The sequence below is a fragment of the Podarcis muralis genome, chromosome 2 (genome assembly GCF_964188315.1).
Source record: "Podarcis muralis chromosome 2, rPodMur119.hap1.1, whole genome shotgun sequence".
NCBI lineage: Eukaryota > Metazoa > Chordata > Lepidosauria > Squamata > Lacertidae > Podarcis > Podarcis muralis.
This window is the reverse complement of record NC_135656.1, coordinates 64347819-64375756: the sequence shown is the minus strand read 5'-3', so window position 1 is coordinate 64375756 and position 27938 is coordinate 64347819. Positions and strand designations below refer to the sequence as shown.

The window sequence follows — 27938 nt, the reverse complement described above, 5'->3', positions numbered from 1 at the left end:
AAGTAGATGTCTTTCTGGAACTCTCTAGCTTTCTCCATAATCCAGCGCATGTTTGCAATTTGGTCTCTGGTTCCTCTGCCTCTTCTAAATCCAGCTTGCACTTCTGGGAGTTCTCGATCCACATACTGCTTGAGCCTTCCTTGTAGAATTTTAAGCATAACTTTGCTAGCGTGTGAAATGAGTGCAATTGTGCGGTAGTTGGAGCATTCTTTGGCACTGCCCTTCTTTGGGATTGGGATGTAGACTGATCTTCTCCAATCTTCTGGCCACTGCTGAGTTTTCCAAATTTGCTGGCATATTGAGTGTAGACCCCTTCATGGATCACTGCCTTGCCGTGGCGAAGGGGCTTGAAGAACTCAGAGAAGCTATGAACTATGCCGAGCAGGGCACACAAGATGAACAGGTCATAGTGGAGAGTTTTGACCAAACGTGATCCACCTGGAGGAGGAACCGGCAAGCCACTCCAGTATCCTTGCCAAGAAAACTCCATGGACAAAGACAACGGGCATGAGGGTACAATGGTGTAAATTCACACAAGTCATAAACAAATAATGAGAGAAGGTAAAAGTTAAGGGGACTTCCTTTCTTCCTTCTGCAAAACCAGTTTTACAAAATGCTTACACTTTTGTAAAATGAGATGCTAGGTTTTGGGTGGGAAAGTCAGAGAGCAGAATGCAAACAGCGACAGGATGTAATTCAGACCTTCCAGCTCCTGTGCTGAAATCACACAGTCTTAGAAAGGAAGAACTTGAGCTTAGTGCGGCTGCTTTGGTAGCACATCTGAGACCCAGAGACCATCCATTTGAGATCTGCCAGTAATTCAGCAGTGACTTTTAAAAATAATTGGTGCAAAACTTCTCATGCAAAATTTACAGGCTATCTGGAAATGTCAGTAGGGCACGTTGCATAAGAGCCATTTGTGCCATTAAGCTTCCATCTTGACAATTCCCTGTTTGCAGCCTAAACTATTCAGGAATTATGCATGCTTGAACACTTCATTGCATATGATGAATGGGCAATTAATCATTATTAATGATGCAGTGTTGATGCCCAATCTATTATTATGTAAACTGTAGGAAATACGAAAAGCTATGTTGCTTTGGCCTGAAGGGGAAAGCACTTTTGAGGTTGGCTAATTCTCCAGACTGTAGCAGTTGGTGGGCTGGGGTGGCTCTGGAGAGCTGCCCTCCTGACACCACTGCCACTTAACAGAGCAGTGTGGGGAGAGCAGGAGCAAGGGCAAAGGAACATGGGTGCATTGGGGGAATCAGTGCTAGTGCTGATGTGGCTGCAGAGTCCTGACCTCACTCCTGCTTTGCCCTGCCCCACCCCAGTGATGCTCGAGTGGGAGACCCCACTATGCTGTCCCCTCCTGTTTCTGGACCATAAAAGGTGTCTGTTCCCCACAGAGCAAACTTATCTCATTTGCAAAAACTTAGTCACTGTGCAGCACTTACGCTTCCATTGGACTACCAGTTAAAGGACAAACACAACCATTTAGAAATGATGGTCATGGATATGGCTACTGCAAGGAGCATCTGTTTTTGCCGGGCAAAATTTACTTCCATGCATGTCGATGAGAGGCTTCACACTGATTTAACTGGAGGGATTTCATTCATATTTTGGCCCTTTGAGATGAATTGTGATATATATATATATAAAAGTGTAATAATAATAAGCTAGTATTAATGGAAAAAGATTGCCCACTGTACCATAAATTCCAAAAAAATAATTTCTGGTGAGATTGTTTTACTGAAAAAAGTTCTTCTGATTTGAGATTATGTTTCTAGGTTTGTTTGGTTTTTTTTACAACAAAATTCAGAGATGCCCAAGTGTGGTTACATAGATTGGGTCTGTGCCTAAAAGAAATTTTACCTGCCCCTGCCCCTGTCAACCCTACCAAGTTTATGTAAAATGGGTTACATTCTATGTTAAATACTTTTGGATCGATGCACCCAATAAACATGAAAACCTTCATGTTTGGTGATGCTGGTTTTTATTACGGATCCTTCCCTCCAGAAAGGCAAGTTTATGTGGGAAAGAATGCTTTTTGCCACTGGACAAGTGTTTGCCCCCCCCCCAATATAATAGGTTGTCCAAGACCAACATTTTACTTTCCTTGCTTCAGTGTTTCATAATATTCTTGGTGCTGAATTAGATAAAGGTAGACTAAATGCCCAGGCGGAAAATATTCACTGGCCCACAATAGCAGTGAAAGAAATGAGACAGGACACAAGGTGTTGGTTGAAAATCAGGCCAAACCTTTATTGACCATCAGCAGGTAAGTGGGGTTGGCATGACCGCAGGGTAAGGACCAGTTCCTCATTCCACTAAGCCCTTGCTGACAGAATGGCACTCCATTGGGGGTTGGGAAACACCCAAACCTACTTCATGGGCATAACCCAGTGCTGAACCCTGTTGTGGTGCAAGCCAAGTATCCAGAGTCACACTAGGTGACCAGGGTGAGAGGTTTCAGCCAGGCATGGGACCTAACCCAAGCTCAAGGCATGCTGTAGCTAATTCTCCCCTCAGATCCCATATGGGCCCCACTTTTACTATGCTGATTACTATGCCCAACGCCATTTCCACCCAGTGTTGTAACAAAATACTACCAAACACCTCCCATCAGTAAACCATAATTCAATGAAGGAAAGGTGGTGGTGGGGAACCCACTCAGCCAAGGGCGAATTGAGGTTAGGAGGCAAAAGCATCATAGCAGATGGGTGGGGTACTATTATTATTATTATTTCTGGCCCTGTCAGCTACCAGCAACCCAGGCATCTCTAAACCAAGGATAAGTGCATGAGAAGCTCAAGGGGGAAAATGGTCCTTAGCCTGCATGGTGAAACCTTTTAAAGGCCTTGGTGCCTCCTCCCTCTTATCCTGCAAGATCTCACAAGAGCCCAGCAGGGAGATGACACTCTGTGTGTCTCCCCCTCCCCCCCGGCTTTCTAAGCCACGCACCACCAGGCAACCTCATGTGCAGTCATACCTGGAAGAAGTTTTACAAGACTGAAAGTTAGCTAAGCAAAACAAGCTGAAGTTCTCCTCAAAAGATATCACTTCGTGTGTTTGTCAGCATAACAAAGAGAAAGTTGCATCTGCTTTGTGAATCTGGAAAGCTCTGTTAATTTCTGCTGTCTGAGAGCCCTTGGCTGTGAAGAAAAGAGACGTTTTGCAATGTCGTTGACTAATCAACCCATCAGCCTGCAGGAAAAGTGGCTTTGAGGCTTTCCAAGATCAAGCTGAGTCATCTCCAGAAATCCTTCCGTCAGGAATGCATTGATTTATCATGCTGCTGTATGCGAACAACACCGTGTACCTTTCATCTAAGAAGTCGGGACTTATAGAACACGACAAGCCATTAATTCTGATGCCAGCCTGAATGAAGAAGGAATTACTGGCAAAGGGATCTGGGGAGCATGTTAAACCATCCCTGCAGAGTAATGAACATACTCTGTGACTGTTGCTTTATCCCATATTGATCCTCGGGAACGAAAAGGTGCCCTGACAGTTAGACTGAGCCATCAAAGACTTGCTAATAAAAGGGATGTGCATCTTGTATATAATTATCCCATGGAGAATGCTGGGCAAATATTAGCTTATTAAGTCTTACAAATAACTCCCACAGTGGGGATTAACCCTATTTTAAAGTGGCTGAAAGAGCACAGTGTTATGAATTCATGCATTGCTTAGGGAATGGCAGTCAAGACCTCGGTTTTATGTGTCACAGCAATTTGTGAGACCCATGAACTATATGTGGGGAGAAACCAACATGGTGCCTTCAAGATGTTGCTAGAGAGTCTCTTCTACCTCCTGGGGCTGGGACTACTAGTGGGAATAGATGCTCCATTGAGGTATGTGGAATGGCTTCTGTCACCTACTTCTCATTGCCATAAGATACATTTCAGAGTCATGGCTGGAAAGGAGGAGGAGGAGACTGATTGCATCAAGGCAAAATGGAGTTTGTGAGGAGGAGGCTACTTGCCTCCACCCTGCTTGCAGGCATTTGAGAAGGGACATTTGCATGATTTATTGATGGTTGCCAACTTGGATGGTTTTAAAATAGGATTAGATATTGGAGGATGGGGCTACCAATTGCTGCTAGCCAATATTATTCAGAATATCAACTTTTGAATATCAACTGTTGAGAATTGAAGGTATCTTGCTCCCTGCCAAGGTTCTGCTTCTGGACTTTCCATGAGCATCTGGTTGGTCACTGTGAGAACAGTGCTGGACAAATGGGCCTTTGGCCTGATGCATCAGACTCTTATAAGAAAGTACTTTTATCAGCATACTTATTTGAATGCTTATGACATCCCTATGCTGAAAAACACAGGGTGGGGGATTTGACTGCCACCCAGGCTCTTATGAAATGATGTCCTTGGTTTTTTTAAAAATATGTTTAAAGAAGATTGAGGAACATGATCACAAACTCTTCCTTATTATATGGCATCTCTGAAAAAGCTAATCCCCTCCACCCCTGTCAACATGCATTATCCCATGTGGTCATAGTTCAGCTGTGAAACTATGAGTGGCCTATGGTCTCCTTGAATATTGGTTAGAAATTCGGAGCACAGATAATGTAAATAAATAAAATCATATATTAGACTCAGTACTCCAACTGCAAAATGGGAATCCAAAATGACCCCCAGAGTTGTTGCAAATTAGCTAATGATAACATACAGATCATATACACATACTTCAAAAACCCTAGGGTTTATAGATCCACAAAGTCTGTGGTGAAAAGATACATACCATTAACATCTAAACAAGCAAGCAGTGATGAAGCTAGTTGAAGACCTGATTGGCAGGTGTGGGTGCGTGATGGAGGCAAAAAGGGGTAGGGGTGAAAATGAAGGTCAGCTTCTCTCTTGTTCTTGCCCCCTCTATGAATATTTGTGGGTTTCCACTTATGCTTAATACTGATAAAGCAACCTTCATTGTTGACAATATCTTCCTTATACCATTTATAAATGCACAGAAGCTCCATTTTGTACTGAATCCGCATTGTATTGAAACTTTCCCACTGCCTGGTGAGGCTAATTGGAGCAAGCGGGGCTTGCCTGGAAAGTGTTCAGTTGCTGGCCCCAGGTTCATTCTTATGCCACAAAAGAGGTGCAGATTTGCTGCCCTCTGAAGCTGCGTCTCGCCAGCTTCCCACTATCAGCTGGCCAATGCAGTTCTGTGTTCCACAGGAGAGGAGGAATGTCTGACTTAGATCGGATTTGCCATGTTTGAAAGAAGCCTTGGCTTCATGACAAAGTAGTTTGCCAACTGCAATCTGTGGAGCTGTTGCTCACAGAAATAGCATCTTTTAAAACAGCACCAGGACGGGGTGGAGAGAGAACACAATCCTTGGTGTCTTCAGTGAATGAATAAATCTGGAAGGACTTTCCTGCTTCCTAAGGTGGTAGTGGAAAACAAAAACAACAGCTCAGGAACTATGGTTTCCATGGTTTGTGGTCAGGCGCTCTGGAGACTGGGTATAAGGGACATGTGGCTGTCTAGATTCTGTCTAGATCTGACGAAGTGTGTATTACACATGAAAGCTCATACCTTGGAAGCTTATATTTAGTTGGTCTTTAAGGTGCCACTGGAATTATTAAAAAAGATTTTTTCATCTTGTTATTTATTATGACTATGACAGATCAACACGGCTATCCACCTCAATCTGTCTAGATTCTGTTAGACTACCATTACCATCATTCCTGACCTTTGCCCAGGCTGGCTGTGGCTGAAGAGAGCTGATGTGTAAGAAAATCTGGAGGACCACAGGTTCCCCATTTTTGACAGAGGATCTCTTTTTTGTATATGGCAGATTTTCTCCTTAGTGCTATTGAGCAGCAACTGCCTTCAATTTCAAGAGCTTAAGGCAAAACTTAGATGTGGTCGCACACACACAAACACTTTTTGTCAGGACCCAGCATGTGATAAAGTAAAGTTTGCCTTTTTCTTCCCTTGACATGGCTATGACAAAAATCACCTCCTGCACCTCCCATCGGCACTAAATTCTCTGTGCTAGTTTATATAATTTTTCCTCTAAGAGCAAAGAGCTGTTTCACGGTGCAGTAGCAATATTCCTGGCTGTGTGAAGAAAAGGTGAAGCACCCCCACATATCACAGTCTGGATCCTCCATCCCACTGCTAATTTTAATAGATTTTAAAATAAAGTACGGAAAAATGCAACCACACATTTTCATTCGGTTCAGAAGGTCCTGCTGGCGGGCTTCTCACAGACATCTGGTTGGCCACTGTGAACACAGGAGACTGAATTAAATAGGCCTTTGGCCTGATCCTATGTGTTCCACTGAAACCAATTAGATTTACTTCTAAATAAATACTTACACATAACTGGGCTTCTGGCACCTTTGTTGCAATGAAACTGTAATTGCTATAATCCAATACAGATTTAAGTGACTAAGTCCATTGATTTCGCTGGGTTTATGTTTGCCTATCGTAACTCTTTACTGTATTGCAGCCAATTGGTTTTAAAACCAGGGATGAAAGGCCTGAAAATATTACTTTGTTTCCCTTCTTTGGAAATAAGATTTTCTGGGATTTTGAGCATACAGTAAAGTACCCTCAGTTATTGTGGATCTGCATTCCAATCTTATGAACCTTGGTGAAAATCTATTAAAAATGCCAGTTGCCTCTAATTTGGGAAGCCATATTCCCAGATCCCAGGACAAACTTTCCAGGCTTGTCTTCACTGAAGTGGGAGTGGGGGAACCATTTTAAAAAAAAGTGAATATATTGCCAACAACAGCTTTGTATTGGCATTTCGGCAGGAGTCATGTGCTTGCCACATGGGAATTTTAAAATGGTGTCATGAGTGGAAGATTATCAACATGAATTATGGAGGACAACACTAAACCAGAATGGGACACTAGGCAATCTGAGCACTAGTAAAGGAGCTGAAATTTCCACAGGAAAAGTAACAATGTAATTCTATGGCTGTCTACTCAGAAGAAAGACCCACTAAGCTCACTGGGGCAAAAGCAGCCACTGTGATGGCATAGATCTGCACTTCTGACACAGGAGCTGCTGCAGATTACCCGGGTGGGGCAGGCAGCAGTGATGGGGTGGTCCATTGGAGCCCTGGCTAGGCTTTGCACAGCTTGACCTCGCCACCATCTTTTCCCAGGCATGTCCAGGTAAGGTGCAACAATGCCAGTGTGCCAGAATAATGGCTCTGCCCCACAATAACAGCCACTACTGCAAAAGGGCGTACTCTTCAGTAAGTGGATCTGATGTCAGGAACGCCCACCCCCAGCACAGGGGATGAGTTAGACTCAGAGATTGAACTAAATGAATAAGAGTCCAACTCTGCAGATGAGAACTGGCTGTCAGAATTGAGAAAGGGCAGTTCGACCCCCCTTTCCAGAGAAGACTATTAGCTCTCAAGGAGAGGAAGAGTTGGAAGGCAGCCAAAGCATTGCTAGGCAATCAGCAGATAAGGAGAGGTCTGAGTCTGTGTCGAGTGAGAGTGGGGAGGAGAGGGGAGGTCAGCCTCTCAGTCCGTGATCCAGGCGTTTGGATAAAATCAGAAGGCAACAGAAGGGCAAGAGGGAAAAGGCGGGAGTCTTGCATCCTTCCTGCTGTGGGAGGGGCGAAATTTCAGACTGACCAACAAACGTAATGTGAGCAGGCAATATGCCGGGCTCTGGATGTGTCTTTTTATAAAATAAACGTACATTAAACTGCCAGAGAGTCATTACTTCTTATCGGGGCTTGATTGCCTGCCAGAGATCATTACATCTGATGCATGAATACCTGAGAATACATCCCACTGACATTGATAAAACTTACTCCCAAGTGATCGTGTAGACGATTGTGCTATGCAACTTTGTATTTCTGAAGAACTATATCTATTTCATTTGAAATAATTCCTAACTGCCTTTCACCGACAGGTTATAGAGTGCTACACAAATGTGTGACAAAAACCCATTTACTAGAATGCCTCAGAGGAAAGGAAGTCAATATAACTAGAGTTACCCAGTAGCTGAGAGGCAGGGGAATCAACATCATATCAGTATAGACAAGGTTTATCAGCAATGAAGTTGTCTAGAACTTGAGGCAGTTTCGTGAGACTACAAGCACTCTCTTTCTGTGATTTTAGGTAAGTCTGAAAACCTGATTACCCATGTGTTTTGGAGATGTTTCCTCCTCCTACATATTTTGGGCCAAACTACACATGATATTAAATAAACGTGACAGGATCTAACATGCAGCTCTTGAAAAATGCAAATAGCATCTGCTCAGCTGAGAACTGATAAATATTGGAATCACAGCAGGCAGGGAAGGATAATTTCACTCTTCCCTCCCCTGATGCAGTCCTGAGAGGTATCCATCTCTGAAGCTGTTAGCTGCTTTGTGGGGCAATCCCTGTTCGTTGGCAATGGAGGATTTCCTCACAGGCCAATTACTAGCTTGGGAAGAGGGCTTAACTTCTGGCTGCAGCAAGAGAGGAAGGAGTTAAATTTCACCTCCATGGCTGTTCTGATTCCATTAATCATCACCCTCATGGATGGAAAATTTAATAAATATCATTTAAGAAAATCATCCTCATGATGCTTTTGTACCTGGAAAAAACAACAGCTTTGCACATTATAAATGTGGAGGTGCAAAGACATGTTTATCTCTTAGGTGTACTTAAAGTATTGCTTCCCTGTGTATCTGAAGAAGTGTGCATGCACACGAAAGCTCATACCAAGAACTAACTTAGTTGGTCTTTAAGGTGCTACTGCAAGGAATTTTTTTTTGTTTTGACTATTGCTTCCCTGGTTTTCCAAGAAAATGTCCAGGACTTGAATTTCTCCTCCAGGAACTCTTAAGACTAGATTTGGTTTCTCATGCTCTTCGTTTATGCATATTTATCTTGTATTTTACTTAAAACTATAGAGGAATGAATTTTTGAAGTTTTCTCTCCCAATCTCATTAGGGCACAATGGGTGGAATTCAGCGTTGCCCTAAGGTGATTGTTCCATCAGGGCAAGCATTTCTGCTTCCCAGATGGATATCTCTCTTCTCTCATTCCCTTGTGTTCTTCCAACTCTCCATAGCGGATTTGAGAGAGGCACAGTGGGAGGGAAGAAAGCCCCATTGTACTAGTACGACCCCTTGTGCTGGTTTCCACTAGCAGATTGGGTTAGTTGAATCTGCCCATGGTGTTCTGTCAGAAACCACCAGTTTCTCATTCCTGAGGTCAGCATCAGTGACCTGGTGGACACCTTGCTATAGAAAAAAAGGACTAAACTAATAGTGATCTTTATTTGATTTTCAAAGTTAATCTCTTGCTGTATGTTGATAAATGAAAGAAAAAGTGTCCTGCTGGGCCCTTTGTAGAGGTAGAAAAATTGTGGCTGTGGGTGGGGGGAATGGTTAGGAAAGGAGTCATTTAATGTGAAGAGGAGGAGGAGGAGGAAGAAGAAGCAGCTTCCTTTATTAGTACATGTTTTAAGAATCAGCTTAATCAAGCCCTCTAGCTACTGTGCATTGTCCAAGGTCTCCTTAATAAACAAGATTAGCCACCCACACATGAGACCCCATCAGGCTCAGTTGCCTGGTGAATAAGCTGGGTAATTCAACTGGCTTTCTGCAGACCAAATAATATTTGGCATGACTTCATAGACTTGTGTTTTTGGTGAAGCTGTGGAAGGATATGTTATTAATATTTAGAAGCACTTTACAAAGTAAAATAAGGGGGAAAGACAGGACCCTGCCCTAAATCTAAATTTTGACAGTGGAGGAGAGACAACAAAAGGAAGACACAAGTGTTAACATAAATTAAAAAGGGAAGAATGCAAGCAAATATACTCATACGTGCTAAAAGTTGTCTTTGGATATGGGTGTTATACAAATGATGGAGAGAAAATGTGCATTTTGAAGAGGGAAAAGAAGGAAGAAAGAGAGCTGACATCATGTAAGGATTCTCAAAAGGAATTAAAGGCATCAGTCTTCAAGGGAAGATGGGAAGAATTATTTCAGAGAGTGAAAGTCTTTGTTACAGCTGAAGGGGCAGAGTACCTATGCACATAGGAGTAAATCTCCTTGATCATCTCAGGGCTTACTTCTGAGGGCATATGCAAAAGCTCAGATTGGAAGCTTTCCCATGCAAGGAAAAATCTTCACTTGTTCAATATCTGCATGTCAGGCTGTTGTTAAAGACAAAAGAACACAACCAGTAGTAGTAGTATGTAGAAGAGGAGGAGGAGGAGGAGGAGGCGGAGGAGGAGGAGGAGGAGGAGGAGGAGGAGTTTGGACTTGATAGCTCGCCTTTCACTCCCCTTAAGGAGTCTCAAAGCGGCTAACAATCTCCTTTTCCCTTCCTCCCCCACAACAAACACTCTGTGAGGTGAGTGGGGCTGAGAGACTTCAGAGAAGTGTGACTAGCCCAAGGTCACCCAGCAGCTGCATGTGGAGGAGTGGGGACGCGAACCCGGTTCACCAGATTACAAGTCCACTGCTCTTAACCACTACACCACACTGGCTCTCACACCACGCTGGCTCTAGAGCAAATAGGGAACCCTAAGACTGCAATCCAATGTACACTTATTTAGGATCCTACTATTACCTGCCCTGCCCTCTGTCCTACCAGCTTTGAAAGGTCCTCAACAGCCAACAGGGCTTGAAGGAGGAGATGAGCAGTTCACCCTTGAATGCGCTGATCTTGGGATAGCAATGATATAGTCTTGGTAGATATATCAGACAGGCAATTGTAGGTATAAGACTGGATGGTGGGAGAATGGTCTGGGATATAGAAGTATAGGTATTATGAGTATACAATTACTGCTGACAGCCATGGGATTTGATATCCCCACACTCCACACCCAGAACAGAATGCAGAGCAGGTAACCAAGAATCCTGAGGAACTGTGATCTCATTAAAGGTGGCATTCTTCCAGCAAAAATATAAGGTATTACGGCTCTCCGCTTTGCTTCTCATATGGTTCTCAACTCTTCCCTCCCAGTTGCTGCTCATGTTATTGAGGACATTTTCCTTCAATTTGGCACCTGCATGCATAAATTGGTCCCTGAAAATCTGCTAACCCAATTTTGAATCTGTTATGTATTCCCATCTCTGGCATTGCTATCCAGCCCTCCCTGCAGTTAACCATCTGGAAAAATGGGGTAGAAGTTTTGAAAATGTCCGTGTTCATCCACTGGCAAAGTTTGCCCTAGGCATGTGCACACAGAACCCCTTCTGGGCAAACAGCTGCCTGTATCTGAGCGGCCTTATGCAGACTAAGGAACTGGGAAATGGCCCAACCTGAAATTGAAGGACACCGATTTCAGAAGGAGAAGATAGTCATGGTCAGAGAGTTTCGATGTATGTCTCGGGAGAAGGCATAGCCTTTTCACAAGCCATAGTCAAATTGACAATTATATATGACAATCTTATTTTGAAGGTTTTGCCAACAAATAATGGGATTGAGGATTAAAAACTGATCCTGTGTTGACAGTTTAAAGTTGACTCTGAATTCTGTTTCCTAAACCTGCCCTATGGAAAGGTATTTTTGAAGGAAGGGGCACAGATGGTATACTTTAACAAATAGGAAAGTAAGTAAATTTCTCTGGATTCTGACTTTTTTCTTTATCTTCATTTGGTGTGGGAAATCTTTGGCCCTCCAGATGTTGCTGAACTACAACTCCCATAACCCCCAGCTTGCATGACAAATGGCTAGGGATGGTGGGAGATGTAGTTCAGTAGCATCTGGAGGGGCAAAGGTTCCCAACACCAGTTCTACTTGAATGCATTAACAAAAGTCAACGTCTGAGCTGCCTTTCTCAACCTAGATACAAAACTGAGTGCCAGTTACAAATTGTAGAAAGAACACATGAGGCAAGAACTGTGGCTGCACAAAGAACTTTTTGAAATCAGTCATGATTGCCTCTTCATATAAAACATAATCTACAAAGCCACAACACTGTGGAAAGCTAGCTATGGAAGGAGTTCTAGGTCAAAACACAGAGAATGTGTGTAGAAATGTCACTTAAGCAGGAAGTAAGAACTCTACTCAGGTGTTAAGCCAAACATGTGACAATATAAAGAGTGCTAGTCAACTAAGTTTTACACATACTAGATATATTGAAATCAATACCTCTAAGTTCATATTCAGTCATTTCAGTGAGTAAAACTTAGTTGACTACTACCCCAGTAGTATTGTCTGTGCTAACCATGCCTCTAATGTCCCTGTCTCCACTGGCTCTGTCCTGACCTTCTTGCACTGAGCCAAAAGGTTTGAAAATGTGTTCAGCAAAACTTGCAGAGAAGCCTCCAAACAATTGTGGCGAGGCTTTTAAAGTCATTTTAAGCTGAACGTGCTTAGGGGCCTCCTTCCTACCAGTGCAGAAAGTGAAGGGTGAAACAGGCCGGTCACACAAGTGGGGATGTTGAGGGCAGAGGACTCCTAACAACCTTCTGAGCATTTACATAAGTTATGGAATGATTAGGATCAGATCACGAGACTGCCCTATATATAAGCATGTTTGCAAGCTGTTGTAGCACCACTTTTATTTAATCTGGACCATGAGCAGCTTTTCTGACTATACTTCTGGTAGGTACCATTTATTACTTTGTAGCTGTCTTATTGAAAGTGCAGCCCATTCCATGTTGCATCAGAAGCAACAGAGCATCCTATTAAAGAGGGGTGGGTATAGAATGTCACAATTCTTCTTTTAGTTGATATAGGGTAGTGGGATCCAGTTGGCATCACCAATGTTGTGTCCGTGGGTGAACTTGTACCTGTGATGATGTTCCCTGGCATCCACATCTATGGGGTAGGAGTGGGTAAGTGTGGTGGCCTGCTGAGGGTTGCATAGACATGCCACTGGAATCAACCTGGTTGTCCTGCCCTGCCCCATCTAGTGATGTGCTGCTACTGCTAGGTCTGAGCCCCCCCCCCCTGTGGTGTGTCTGTGGATCCTGTGACTGACCATTCCCATTTTGGAAGCCATTTTGTGACAGCCATTTTGTGACAGAGACCATGGTATGCGCTCAAGTATCTGCTGGCTGTTTTCTGTAATAATAAACATTGCCATTGGCTCTCAAGTTTCCAAATGTGCCCTTGGCCACCCCAAAGACTGGACCTCAGGGATACACAGTTGTATACACAGCCTTGGTGAAAAGAACAGCCATATTTATATGAACCGTTTACAGGGCTAGCACTTTGGGCTGCTTGTCACTACAGCTAATTGGCGCCAATCAAGTCATCATAGTTATTTCCATGGTAGGATGCCAGGAAATGCAAACGAGCACATAAGCGACGTCAAGAGAATCCACAAGTGAAGCATATGATTGTGAATATGTCAACTTAGGACAGATGGTGATGGTTTGGCCATAGTTCTGTCATCTCTCCTGCATGCCCAATGGTTATTAATCCTTGTCAAGATCAGAAATGGTTCAAAATAGCCATACTTCGTGGAAGATGTTTCCCTAAAACAGCAGTTATAAGGGAATTGTATGTATCATAAGGCTTTCTAGTCATTATACAATTGAAAGGTTTTAATATCATCAGTTGCATAACACCAATAGCAATTACCTTCTGTAAATCCAGAATAATTTCCCCCTCTGGAAACAGAAATGATTTATTCTGTAAGTAGTCAGACAGCCATCAAAATCAAACAGCCATGGATGCTATTTCCATCCCTCCAAAGATACTTGGCTCTAACACACACTTCCTCTGTCTGGGGAAAAGCCATGCTTGAAGTCTTATGGTTTTGGATGACTTTTGAACCCTGATTCACTTTCATTAAAAGTTGGAGATTTTACGTATTCATGGAATTAAGTAAGCTCCATTTGATTTCAATGGAACCAGATCACTTGTAAATGTGATTAGGGTTGTGGTCCTAGAGTAAATGATGGCCCTGATGCAGATTAAGAATGTAGGAATATTTTCAATTAGATCAGGTAGTGGCATTCAAAGCCCCATTTATGCATGATATAATTACTTTGTAGATCAACCACACATTTAATAAGATCATATGAAGCTGGTAATCATGGCTCAACCATGAACATGTGCAATTCAATAGTGTATAATATGCCACATTCAAGTGAATTCCTGGGCAGGAATTTGATATGAAATTGGAACCTGGGTGGAACTGCATAAGTTGAACAGGAATTGCTTTGCTAATTTCGGCAACCTGTACCATGAGCACACTTTCCCCTTTCTGAACCGTTTTTTAAAGTGTCATTACACTAACCATGCATTCAGTGAAAATGGTTTGAGTCTAGAAGAAACTTGCCAACTTCCAAAACACAGTATTGTACACAGGACAGTCGAGAATCAATCTAGTTTTCTACATTTCAAGTACCAGATTGTACCAGGCCATTTGTAGTGTGGCACACTAAAGTGAAAAATAAGATCAAATAATCAAGGTTCATATATCCTGAACATTTTCATAAATATTTGGTGGATTCACCTTAGAGTATAACAGGTAATATGTCAGAGAATCTGGCTGACAAAAAACATTCTGCTTCTCTGGCATTTCCCATTTCCCACTTCCCTGTCTAAGCTGGTAGGGCAGCTGAGCTCTGGTAAACTTTAGACATGGCTGGGAAGTTGGGATTGCATCCAGCTCCCAATGCCATCCAATTCCCAGCTGAGAGAATTGTGTCTTGCTAGAGCTATCACAGGTGGACTCTGGCTCAGACTGAGGTTTGCTTGGCATGATTATAGATAAGCCAGCAAATTCTGCAAAACTTGGACTCTTAAAATGTATTTTGGATGTTCTGCCAGTCCATTTCAGGCCAGATCCCAGTGTCTTGGATTTGAGCTCAGTTTGAAATGAATATAGACCAGGACCTTGGATGGTCTAAAGATCCTGGTAGCATCACCTAAAGCCAATGCTTGGAGTCTGAAACAATTTTCCAAAAGCTAAACAAACATGTGGGAAATCAGTTAACTCTGTGTCATTTCTGGTAAGATTTAGAGGGATTTACTTTTACCATACATAGATGGCTACTGTATTGGCAGAGGTGATAACAGGGCTTTTTTTTCTTCCACTCATCTGGTCTTAGTACAAAGGAATACGGCCAGGGAAGAAAAATGGAGAAAGCATCCATATTATATATGGCAATATTTCTTAATTTTTAACATCAATCTGCAAAACATTTGTAGTGGTCCAAAGATGATGAATGAAAACAAACATAACTCTTAAATAAAAAATCCAGGTACCAAAGAGCAAAATTTAATGAAAGCCAAAACTGTTAAATATGGTTTCTTGTTGAGAAAAATGTCAATGTCTTTTAAGGGTTCCCCCCTCCCCACCACATTATTCTATATTTAAGAAAAGTGTAGTAAAAATACATATTACAAGTTAACATTTCCCCTCTTCTTTTTCCCCTCACTCTTCTTTTTCTGCTCCCACCCTTCCACTGATCAAAAACATTTCAAAGATGAGTCTCATGTCCTAGTGATACAGGCGTTTGTCCTATCATAGAAGGCTTCTTCCCATAAACCCATCTAACTGGCTGGCTCAATTGTCAGATAGGTCTCTTTGATTCCTTTGCCACAAAGGCAACTGAGGTTTCTCTCTCTCCCTCTCTCTATATCTCTTTCAAAGTTTTATGGGCTATATTTTTTATTCCATACAGAAGAAAATCCTTGCACTCTGCTCCCATTGTATTTTACGGTGTAAGACAGTTGTGGGAGCTCTGGAAAACTCTTGTGTTTGAAAGAAAGATTGGGTCTCTTCTTGGACATCCAAAAGATCTCTTCATCAAAAACAGGCTTAGTTTTGTGAGCCGTGCACACCATAAAGACACACACAGAACTAAACTCAAAATGTAACCAAAGCAGACATAAAATTAAAAATAAGAATTAAGAATTGCACACGGAGAACAAGACCCTGAAGAGTTATTATCGGAGGCTGAGATCTGAGCCATGACAAACAGCTGGATGGAAGATGAAGACAAAAAGGCTTCCAGCAGCACGGAGAGAAAACAAAACAGGCACTAGGCATGCTGTGCCCTCTGAAGGGGATCTGCAGGTTCTGTGCTGCCAGTCTTATGAAGATGTCGTCTTAAGATGAGTGGAAGAAATTGATGGAACAACATAGTGCTGAATGGTACAATCAGTTCCTAGAAGCCAGTCTTTAATAGTTTTTGAAGCTTCATAAGCACAGAAAGTCATGTATGGTAGCTTATTTGTTTAGAGCCACTTGCCAGTCACACACACACATTTTTTAAAGCGACGTCATGATGGTCCCCACAACAAAGCCATTTCAGTCCGTAGCCTCTTATCGCATCCTTCTGCTTCCATTCTATGTTACAGTCTCCTATTTTACACTTTTATGTTACACACAGGTCTCAGATATTAGATATAACAAGTTGCTGTTATACTGATGGGTTTGCACTGGCACTTGGAGGAAGATTTAGCCCCTTGTAAAGTCTGGAATTAACATCCAGTCATGGGCAGATGCATTTGTGAGGACAGGAAATCGCCAAGGAAGGGTTGGGCCTCTTCCAGACCTACGATGGAGTAGGAGATACTTCCCTTGAATGGTTTTTCTTCAGGGCAACGTTTTCCACTCTGTTCGAGTATTTCACTGTTCACGGTGGTGATATCACACACATACGCACACGCACACACAAATGAAGCTTTTGTTTCAATGTAGATGTCAAGGAGCACATGACTGGGAGAAATACTGCTAGCAAGTCTGTTGTCTTGTGCTTTGGACAGCTCTCTGGATTTCAGTGTTTCATTGCGAGATTGGGTTTTATATCAGTAGCAAGTAGGGTACCAGCTGGTCAGTTCTGTGTGTTCCACTTCCCTTCACGATGATGGATGAGATGGAAACCATGTCTTTTGGCTTTTCTGCAAATGATACTGCTGGCCAAGATTTGATTCTTGAAACCGATTTTGCTTTTTAACTGTGGCCAGTTGTAAGCAATTATTATGGAAGGCTGGATCTAGGTGAATATTGGCATCTTGCTGTGGAAACTTTTAAAATTATTACTTTTTGGTCATCATAAATATCATGTAGCCCACTTATTCCATGGAATGTCCATCAGATCTGGCTTACAAAGACTAATAAACCAGATGTATACAAAACAGCCCTGATGTCTATCATTAACTGGTGGTGAATGGTTTTCTACTCAAAGATCACCACGGAAAGGAAACCTTACAGTAGTGTGGGAATGAGGAAATGGCTCTTGAAAAGGCAGTGAGGCAGTGAGGGATGATATGTGATCTATAGATATATTGATATTTTGCATTTTCTAGAGGAAACAGCCATGGTTATAGGCGGCTGCTGACCTGTCCTTGTGGTAGCCTGTCAAATTCCCATTTTGGGGACTGATATTTCCCACACTCACAACATTTAAACTCAGATAGCCACTTTCAAGCTCAGGAATACAGGTCACATTAACCTCTGTTTAACTAGGCTCTCCCAAATCCAGATACAACCACTGGCATCCCATTCAGAAGTCTTCCTACTCCTTTCTGCATGTTAGGCTTCCGCTTCAACTGCCTCAGAAATCCTTCATTCAATAGTGGAATTCTCTGTCAACGGCCTAGTTAGCTTTGTTGCAACAACTTTAAAACACAGTAGAGTCCTGTTGTCTCAGAGGAATTGTTCCCACCCACCCCCTTTCACTGTTAGTAGCGCAGACATGTATGGTTTGCATCCCAAACTAAACCTGATTTTAAACTTTTGAGCAGGGCAGGGCTGAGATCACCCTGACATCACGGGAATTAGTAAGAAAAATATATATATTGCACACACTAAGAACTTATTAACAACCAAGTTAAAAACAAAATGGCGCTGTCTTCCTCAGTGTTCCTGTAACCGTGTATTCAGGGATGTCTCCAAATTTTGTTCAGTCCAGTTGCCCTCTCCTTATTGCAGTACAGGTCATGCTTTCTGCCTGTGGATTTACTGCAAAATAAACACATACACACACACACACACGAACAAACAAACAAAAACAAAGGAAAATGAATCTGGTTTCCTCTAAAAGATCCAGTGCATTGTCCCTCTTCTTGAACGGTTTGGTTTTTAGCACTGGAGAGGCTGGGGTTAGGGAGACCCTGCTCTCACCCAGAATATCCATCAAGGGTAATTATAATCCCGTCGCTCCCAGGGGTGTCCCAGAGCTGTGACCCATGCATGGAATCTCCTGCATAGTTTGGGGGAAATCGTGGCTCACCACCCGTCCGTTTTCTCCACTGCTGGTTCCTGCCGCAGATGCTCTGGGAAGGGTTGATGTTCGTATGGCTTCATTGATTGATTGCTGTGGGATCAAACAAAAACCCTTTTTAAGAGAGACAAGGGGGGTCTCCCCCTGTCCTTAGCAATGGCAGGGCAATTGTAATAGACAACATTTTATTTTTTCAGTCTAGCCTAGTACTCTTGGATCCCTTCCCTGTCAATTCTGCTTAGAAATGAACAAGTTATTCAGGCATACATATTCAGAGCAAACACATTTTTTAAAAGTCATTAATATTTATTCTATCGGAGTTTATTTTCCCTCTTGCTCAAAACACCCACATGTGAAGAATGTATCTTAGGGTAGAAAGTTTGCCACTGCGGTTTTTTTTTTTTTTTTTTAAACATCTTAGGTGGTTCAATGGAAACAGTTCAGTTATCCCATAGCTGAAATATACTTAAGGCAAGGTTAGGGGAAATTGTGTTCTTCATAACACTAATATGGATATTTGGTGGACTGGACAAGACCAGCGGATGCTTAATCATTTCTCCCTTCTCCCATTTTTTCCCTTGCAAAGCCTCACTCTTCCCTACTAGTTTTCAGCATGTCACCCGCTTCCAGCTCCCAAACTGAAAGAAGTGCAACAAGGAAGTTGACTTTGGAAGGACATTTGGGTGGCTGGCAAGGTTAGCAACATGAACCCAATTTGTAAATATTGTGATAAGCGTTGACCATGATGTAGAGGTAAGCATGATGTAGAAGAAAGTCTTAAAACTTTCTTTGTTCTCTCAGGACACACAAGTCCTTTACTGGTCAGAATTGCTTATTGTCATAAGGATAAGAGTGAAAGATCACAAGAGTGCAATGAATAAGCTTTTCCACATAGTTGTCTCTCCCAACACAATAAAAACTGAATTTGAAGGGGTTTTTTATATACAACAGAGCAGGACTTGGGAATCTCTGGCCCTCCACATGTTGTTGGACTCCCATCAGCCCCAGCCAGCCTGGCCAAGAGTCAGAGATAATGGGAGTTGTAGTCCAACATCCTTTTAGAGTGCCACAGATTCCCCAGCAGTATAGGCTAAACTTGAAGTGTAGTGCAATTGATAGACAGTTAGGCATGGATATCAGAAACCAGGTTTTAATACCCATCAGCTTGAAAGTCACTGGGCAAGCAATAATATATCTCAGCCCAACCTATATCACAAGGTGGCTGTGGTGTTACAGGTATATTGCCTCTCTAAAATCTTTGCACCTTAAAACCCGTTTCCTCATTTGTGTATTAACTGTGAGATATATTCATGTTATACCTGGTTAATAAGGACAGAGTTACTTTTAATAAAAGGAAAAGCCTGGTGCCATCTGGCATTCGTTTCTACAGTTGCGTACAAATTAAAATAGTTGTCAGCTGACTGTTATTTGCTGTTCAGATTCCACCTGAAGAGTTGGTTTGCACAAGCTTTCCCTTCTTTCTTTTCTTATTTTGTGGTTAATGGGTTGAGAAACTGAGTGGAAGAAGGCAGAGGAGTGCTGGAAGGAGAGCATTGATATTTCTTTATGTATTCATGCTCTGTAGAAGTGTAATTTCTTTACAAAAAATGAACAACAAAGACAACAAATGCACAACCATTACTTTGGGTATGTCTTGAGTTCACAGATCATGGGACCAAGATGGCGGGCAAAGGCTATGTCACTCTAAGGCTTTGGAATTCCTTACAAATGTAAACAATTCTGCACTTAAAGTACTGATTCAGAATTACAAAGCTGAATGGACAATCATCAAATATCCCTGCTTCTGCAAAGAAACTCAACGGTGGTTCATTGGATTGGGACACAGTGACTTTTCCACACAGGACAGAGAGCTAATTTTAGAGCTGAAATCTTTGCATGGGTTAAATATGACACCATCAGGAGGCTTCACAAGAAGAGACCTCATTAAGCATGAACCTGCCCTGAAGACCTGCTTTTGTGATGCCTGAGAATATTTTCTCTGTCATAAGCAATGCAAGGCTGCTTAGAGAAATCCCAAATGTTATGGTATCCTGTGTCATTTAGATGAACAATTGCCTCATAATGGCTCTGTAAGGCAAGTTGTTCAAGGTTACATAGTAAATTTCACACCTGAGTAAGGATTGTGCACCTGAAACTTGTGGATCTTTCCTGTGCAACTTGTCTCTTAGATATTTCCCCAGCGGTGCAACAAAAGGAATCAAATGGACCTTACACACTCAGGTGGCTGGGGATGCAGCAAAGGATTCTCTCTCTCCCCTTTTCCCCCAGAATGACTTTCCAATACCAATCGAATAGCCATGGCGAGATATGATTAAATTAGCCCAGAGCAATCCCATTTTAGCAGGGACAGAGAGCCAGATTACCTGGCCTGTTTTAGTTCTTAAACTCTGTTTCAAACCAGGTGAGGTTTTGTGTTTGTTAAGAATGGTGGAATCATAGGCTTCTACACATGTCCAACAACTATTAATTCTGGCTACAAACCATTTGCAAATTTGCTCTTACTCAGGTCTTATTCAGCTGAACACTAAATAGGCCAGGGAAAATTTATTTCCTTGGCCTTTAAATATTGACGGTCTACCCTAATAGCCATCCTAGTCTGGATCCATTCCTAAAGGAATATTAGGAGTCTGGCTGGTATCAGAAAGAAGGTGTGAAAGGCCTGTGAATGTGTTGCCACCTTCATCCGTTTTGATTCACTTCTGGACTTGTAACAAAACTCGATTAAGGCAACCAGCATGGCTAGTCCAAGCCCACCGATGAGGATGTAGAAAACACCGGCTACGTTGCTGAGACTCAAAGCACTTGTTTTGTCCTACAAGAGAAAGGAAAAGGGAGAAGGGATGTGGGAGGGGAAAACATGCTGTTAGCACAACACTGTTCTTCATAACAACGACACAAAGTGCTACATATGAGACAATAAACCTGGGAAGCCACCACTTGTTTTAAAACACACAGAAGACATTACAACTTCCCTTCTTTGCATCTGAATATTCTTCCCCCACTGAACACACAAAGTTGATTAAACACTTCAGTGGCTTTGCAACTCTTTGGGAAAGGTGTGGACTAGATGTATTGAATCATCCTTAAATACTTATGTGCCCTCAAATGCCTAGGGACTTTCAATTATTGATATAAAAAATGTTATCTACTGTGAGCTGACATTTTGCTAGTCTCCAATCTTTTCCTCTCCTAAAATAACTCACTCTCTTGGAAATGCCTATTCCTTTTCTTCTTTGATTGTTTCCCCCGCAACTTCTGTCGCTGAGCAACAAATCAAAATCACTTGCTTTATTCTCCTCTGACATGGCCCTCCCCCTTTGTGCAATATCCAGGTTGCAGTGACACTGAAAAGGTGCTCGCCGTAGACATGCATTTGATTTCTATTCAAAAAAGCAGTTATTATGTGCCTATGTTCAGTTGATGCATTAAAAAAAATTATTGATAAAGGAGGGCTATTAGTCACCTATTGATCATCTTTAGTGTTTGATGTTGATTGCAAACTTATTTTAAAAACACCCAGTAATTAATCTGCCCCTGTTAAATATATAGGTATAATTCTTCCCTATTTTACAAAGGTAGAAGCTGATCTGTAATACCAGTATTAGCATTAGCAGCACAGCAAACACTGGTGTCTAATGGGAGGACTATTCTATACATCTGATTCAGTCTGAGTTTTAGTTAGTTAGCTAGTTTCACACCTAGTTAACAATATGCAGACCACAGATATCAGATGGTTGCTGGGATTTACCTGAGGTAAATAGTGCTTGAATAGGCTGTACAAGTCAGAGGTACATTTCTACAAGGGATTATTGAGTCATAGAAGTTTAACATAGAACAGTGTTGTTTATGTGTGTAATTCAGTCAGTTCCTGAATTTTCAGCAATATGGTTCCAAGACCATATTACACCTTTCAAATAAAAAAGGGACTTTGTCATGGCTGTCATAAATATCAGGTTCATGTCATTAATGCAGCCGGCAAATGTAAATCTAAGATAAAACCAGACAAATATTATAAAGTTTGATAAAAGTCGACACACATCCTCTGCGCTGAAACCAAATGATTCAGAATGTAGCAAATATGTGTCGAAATGTCCGCCATATTCTAAAATGTTTGTCTGCTTTCATTAACTGATAGTGGTCTTGACAAGTAGGAATATATATATATTTAAAATGTTTAATCTTGCTCCTCTTTTCCAGTTCAGCAGCTGGGATGCTTGCCTTACTTTTACTTGCTCACCTACTCAGTTCTCTCTCAATAAAACACAGCTAGTTCAAAGGGTTCAAAGTGTATGTTTCAAATGCTAAAGCCTATGGATTGAATCACAAATCTGTGATCTTTAGAGACAGCCAATTCTTCTTTTGCAGGGGATACTGGAAACATATGCTGTGCTTTCTGAGACTCAACGGATAAAAGCTTGGCAACTTTATGATGCAACTTTTCGTGGTTCTTTCAAAAGGAAGGTGGAAATGCAACACCCTTGTCAGATTCGTGTTTTATTTATCATTTTCGATTTTGGTGTGAGTTTTTAGTATAATCAGTTATAATGTATTCATCTATAGGCAGTCAAACTTCTAGTTCCCTCACACAGCCTCTTTGTAGCTTCATAATAACCCCAAAGCTATATGACCTATAAATTCAAATTATAGTGTTGCTTTCTGACAATGGAGCTTACCATGCAGATACCTTTGGCATGGAGTATTTGTTCTCCCCTCTCTTCTTTATGCACTGAAATGTGAATGCTAGTAGACTGCGCTCCTTTATTATATTGGCTTACTCAGTCCTTCAGAACCCTAAAATTCTGAGATGGAAATAAGAATCTCTGCTCCAGAAATGAGCTCAATGCACACTCAACTCTTCTCTAGCCTTTCCCATGCCGATGAACCATTAATCCAGATTCATCTTTCATGCATTTTCTAGTTGTAAACATTCCAGCCTTTTTTGAATTATCTATTTTATCACAATTCTGGTGCTCAAAACCCCATCACACTAGTTGCCCATCTGCAGAAAGAGGATATTTGACAGCCGGTCTCCACTTTGAAGAACTGATCATGTTCTTTTCACATTTAGAAGCATAAATATTAGCTCATGCTTTTTGTTTGTCCCTCCCCCTTCCTCTCACTCACACAAAATGAGAGGGGAAATGGATATCGAGTGAGAGATGTATGTTCAGGGTGTGCTCTGTGTGCAAGTTGGGGTTCAAATTTCCTTCTTTCAGATTTCCAAAGATCTCCTGATAGAAGCTTATTCACACATCAGTGCCTTGATTCTTAATGAGCTGCCAATGGGGGCATGTAATTGTAATGGAAATACACCCAAGCTTGAATTACCACACAAGTACAATCAACAGCAGTGCCATTTATACATCTGCTCAATGTCTATAGGCTGCATTGCACAACTGGGACTCAGAGCCGTTTTCCTAATTTTCCTTCTTGCTACCACAGTCGAGACAGGCCAGGGTGTGTGGAATGGCATGAAAAATATGGGTTATGAGGCCGAATGAAGCTTGGCTGGAGAGAGGGAGAGAGAGGGAGTGTGTGCACTTGTCAAAAATCCAGTTGTCACAATGTAGATTTAGGCTTGAAACTGCTCCACAGGCATCTTGCCACTTCTTGGCTCTCAGGTTTTCTTTGCTAGAAGGATGGCGTTTCTAATTGCAAAGAGGTTCTCTGGAGAGTGACTATTGTCTTGCAATCACATAGTTCCTTCCCAGCTGGATGTTGGCACCAGGGTCATTGCCACACACCGCAAAGGCAAGAAAACAATTCCAGCTTGCCATGGCTTGCCTTGGCTTCTTGGCTCCAAAAGACCCTGCCTGCTGCTTTTTCTTACAGTCTCCTGACTTAATAGCACTAGTAATAATAGAACATGAAGAGAATGGGGGGGGGGGGAGGGAAAGGCACCAATCCCTGCACTAACTGCCTGAGAGAATCAAACTCTTTCCCTCAGCTGCAGAGCCTTGCTGTTTGGGCTTTGTGACAGATGCTCTCCCAAGGAGTTTGCCCATCATGCAGCCGGCTTATTAGTGGGAGTGTAAATGTCACAGCGTGTCTCCTGCAGAGGGAGAGTTACATTTGAGGGAAGAGAAGGAGGGAAGAGGAAGATTGGCAGGTGAAAAGCAAGCAAAAAAGCCCATCTTTCAGAAATGTTCCTGGCCTCGTTGCCATGGTGACAAGGCACCTTCCCGGTCTGCTTCTTTTTAACTGGTGGCAGTTTATCCCTCATCCCGTTTCTTGCCATTTTATTCTGCTCTGACAGGAAGAAAAGAAAACTCTTTAAGGACCAAGTTCCCTGACTCCCTTCTCACCTTAAGGGGATTGACAGAAAGCACCTTTGCACCACTTAGAAGGAGGTAGAGGAGTTTGATGTTGGTCTCTGGAGCACAAATGAGTATGTCAGGCCAATATAAAGCATCCTGCATCCACCTCAAGAGCAATGCCATTTGACATGGTCATTTAGGGACTTCATATTTGTAATTTACAGAGGTGCCTTGCAACTTTTGTTTCGTGAACAGCCAATTCTCTTTTCTAATGTGGGAATATATTCCTCAGAACTCCAGATTCTGGAAATTCAGTCTTATACAACATGTGTATGCAACTGCACAAGATATATAAGGGAAGTAAAACATGTGACAGTGCAACACTATACTTGTCTGCTCAGAAGTATGCCCCATTTTACAGGACTTATTCTCAGATAAAGTGTGTTTAGGATTGCAGTCTTAGCTGCTGAAGTGTGAGGTGCTTATTAGTATTCATGAATGGTGTGAAAGAAAAGAAAACTGAGAAATTTAGAAAGCAGTAACAACGAAAACTAGATTTTATTTATTTATTTATTTAATTTAAGGAAACTTCCTGGTATGCAGAGAACTATGTAATATTTAACATTATGGTAATATTAATCTTTACCCTGTAAAATAAACAAACGAGTCTTACAGCTCAAAGTAAGGGACCTTCAGCTCAGAGAAAATCCATTCATGGCCATGTAAGAACTTGTGGGCTAGTATAGTTCATTTGTTAGGCCTCTGGCACTTCTGAAGCCCAGTCCTTTGAAAGGCAAACCACTGACTGTGACATAAAGCCTTTTAAAGCTCTATTCTGGGAAGATTTTCCCTCATTTCCCAATAGCTATGAAGTCAGCGTTGTGTTCAGAAGGACATGACCTGGCAAAGACTTGTGTTTGTAATTACATGTTTTTAACTTCCAATTTATGCTTGAGGTTCTGGCAGGTTATTGTGCAAAGGGAATGCTTCGTCTGAGGGGCAACACTGTGGAAAGTTTATGAATAATACTGAAACTAGGAACTTAAGCTGGACTTTAATGGGACTACGGCTGCATGCTTACTTGGGAGTAGGCCTCACTGAAGACAATTAAAAAATATATAAAATTCTGCATGTTCATCTTCATCCCTAATCTTTGGACTTGATTAAGAGTCTGTGGTTGGAGTCTGTGGTCCTTGATGCAGTCCCTTATACTTAAATCAAGGGAACAGAAATGTAGATCTTGCCACTCACTCTGTTATTATTAGACCAAGCTACGTGACAGATATATTTATTAACAGTCTGTTTTGCTTATATAATTTAAGTTGGAGAAAAGCATTTCCTTCTATTCTGAGCTTCTAGTTAATGCACATGTTACTTTAAACCACATGAGGACACTGTTTGTCTAGTAAACTTGTTTGTGGCATCTTTGTCTGTTAACTCCCACCCCTGAAAACTGAGCCATTTCTCCCAACTTGTTGAGACAAGATGTCTGCTATTCTCTCTCTCTCTCTCCAACCAAGATAAATCTGCTCCTGCATGAATAAAGCCTTTGAACTCCAGAAATTGTAAGTGATCATTTCACTCTAACTCACCAAAGCTGCAAGCTCTCATAACACATGTAAGCAATAAAATGACCGGATGATTAATTTGTTGCTAGGACTGAGTGAAGAAAATGTGGTTGTCTTACTGAGACAACGCAAACTTCCTACTGCCACTTCTGAGGGTCTGTGAAGTGCTGAGGCCACCACTGCACCTGCATTCCAGCCACTCATGGTGGCAGTAGCAGGTGTGGGCAGGCAGAATGGACCTTATATGTGCACTAGTTTCAGGCTGATATAGTCATTGGGCCCAAATCAGGCCTGATGTTCACCAGCACTGGCTGTGAGAGTAGCTTATGATCCAGTGCATGTCAGCTCAGAATTGCAGTGTCCTTGGAACACCCAATTTCTGGGCCTCCCTCAGGGCTCTGCTGCTAGGGGTATCACTGGCAGCTCTTTTGCCTGCCCATTTGAGCGGTGGAAGTGGGAGGTCTTGGCTAGTGGAGTGATGCTCGAGTCCTTTTGCCATTGGTGGGTGGAAGAAAGCTGGATAAGACATCAGAAGCAAGTGGAGGTAAGCTCTGCTCAATGCAAACTCCCCATAGCCCAGTGTGAGATGGGTTTGGCTCACAGTCTCTTTAGGTAGAAGGGAATATATGGATTGAACAGATTAGATTCTTTAAAAATGGAAAAGTCAGCTAGGTTTTTTGTTTAAAAATTTAGCTCATTAAAAAAACATATATAAGCTGAAATGTAAAAAAAAAAAAAGTTTCTAAACACATTTGTCATTTGCCTACATATATATTGCACAACAGTTGCACCTTTTGGTCTTCCTATACCTAATTCTACACAAGATTTAGCACCTGAAAAATCCATGTTATCTTTTGAAATTGGGACTTTTATGTAAAATATGACAGTTGTGAAAGGGATGGCAGTCTACAAGGCCCTCATTAGAGAAAATTAAGTGCAAGAAGAGATTGTGTATGAATTGTAATGTGATTGTGTCTGTGGTTAAGCCATGTATTGTAGTTCCAGTTTGTGCCTGTGGGTATGTATTCCCATATATGTATGCAAGTAAGTAAGTAAGTAAGTAAGTAAGTAAATATCAATGGGGATGAGCACCATGATTTGCATCATGTGACTCTCCTGGTAAGCACCTTATACATTAATCAGCTCACATTTTCTGTTTCCCCACTGATGTGCACATACAGCTTCTTGTATTGCTCAGCTTACCCATGTGCAACAGCATTCAGTACTGACCTACGTAAATGAAGGGTGGATGGGTTTATTCTGCTTGCAGGTAGCAGAATCCAGTAAAGGTTGGGGAAGATGCAGCAGCTGTTTTATGCATGCAGATTCCTTACTCCACTGGTAAGCCGGTATCTGTGTCAAGTTCTCTGAACTGCTACATAGCCACATGTGTGAGGCCGTTAGAATGCATTGGACCCACCTGGCAAATAGTGAGTTGCATTGAGGATCCACTTGGAGAGCATTAGATGGCAATGTAGCATAGGTGTCAACTCCCTGGGGCCTGGGTGCCCAAGCACCCACAAAATTCCCTGTGAAGGCACCCACAAATTTCAGTACCAGGGCCATGCACGCTGCATGGCACTAACAGCCCCAGGCTCCCACAGTCGCAGGGCCAAGTTGGCACTCCTGCCATGTAGGTACTCTAGTCAGTGGCTGGATTCTGTAAACAGTTCACAATAAGTGCTATCGGCCTTCAGAACTTTCCATGTATGTATGTATGTATGTATGTATGTATGTATGTATGTATTTTTAAGGAGAAGACAACGTTCAACATTTGATGTGTACCTCCATTTTTATTTTGATCTAATTTTGCTGTGTATTAATTCTTCTTAACCTTCCTTTCTTCAGAGTTTCCTATTCACATGGTTCTGAGCTACAAAATTTCCAGTGCTAGCTTTTCTTTTCTTCCCCCCCTCCCCCTTTCCTTCCTTCCTTCCTTCCTTCCTTC

The 27938-nt window shown here is 42.0% G+C and overlaps 1 protein-coding gene across 4 annotated transcripts in view; it reads right to left on the bottom strand.

Annotated features, from left to right (window-relative positions):
* Positions 1-15169: 15169 nt before the first annotated feature.
* The window catches only part of GRIA1 (glutamate ionotropic receptor AMPA type subunit 1), a 207645-nt gene continuing 194876 nt past the window's right edge, over positions 15170-27938 (bottom strand). For 2 of the 4 annotated variants that reach the window (XM_028718323.2, XM_028718322.2), the window contains exons 15-17: positions 20843-20977; positions 18045-18258; positions 15170-17882 (exon numbers count right to left, since the gene is read on the bottom strand). In XM_028718323.2, the coding sequence (XP_028574156.1) occupies positions 18067-18258; positions 20843-20977 (327 nt within the window). In that variant the 3' untranslated portion in view covers positions 15170-17882; positions 18045-18066. Of the gene's footprint in view, positions 17883-18044; positions 18259-20842; positions 20978-27938 lie in introns of those variants that run through there. The other 2 variants (XM_028718324.2, XM_028718325.2) reach the window with 2 other exon arrangements.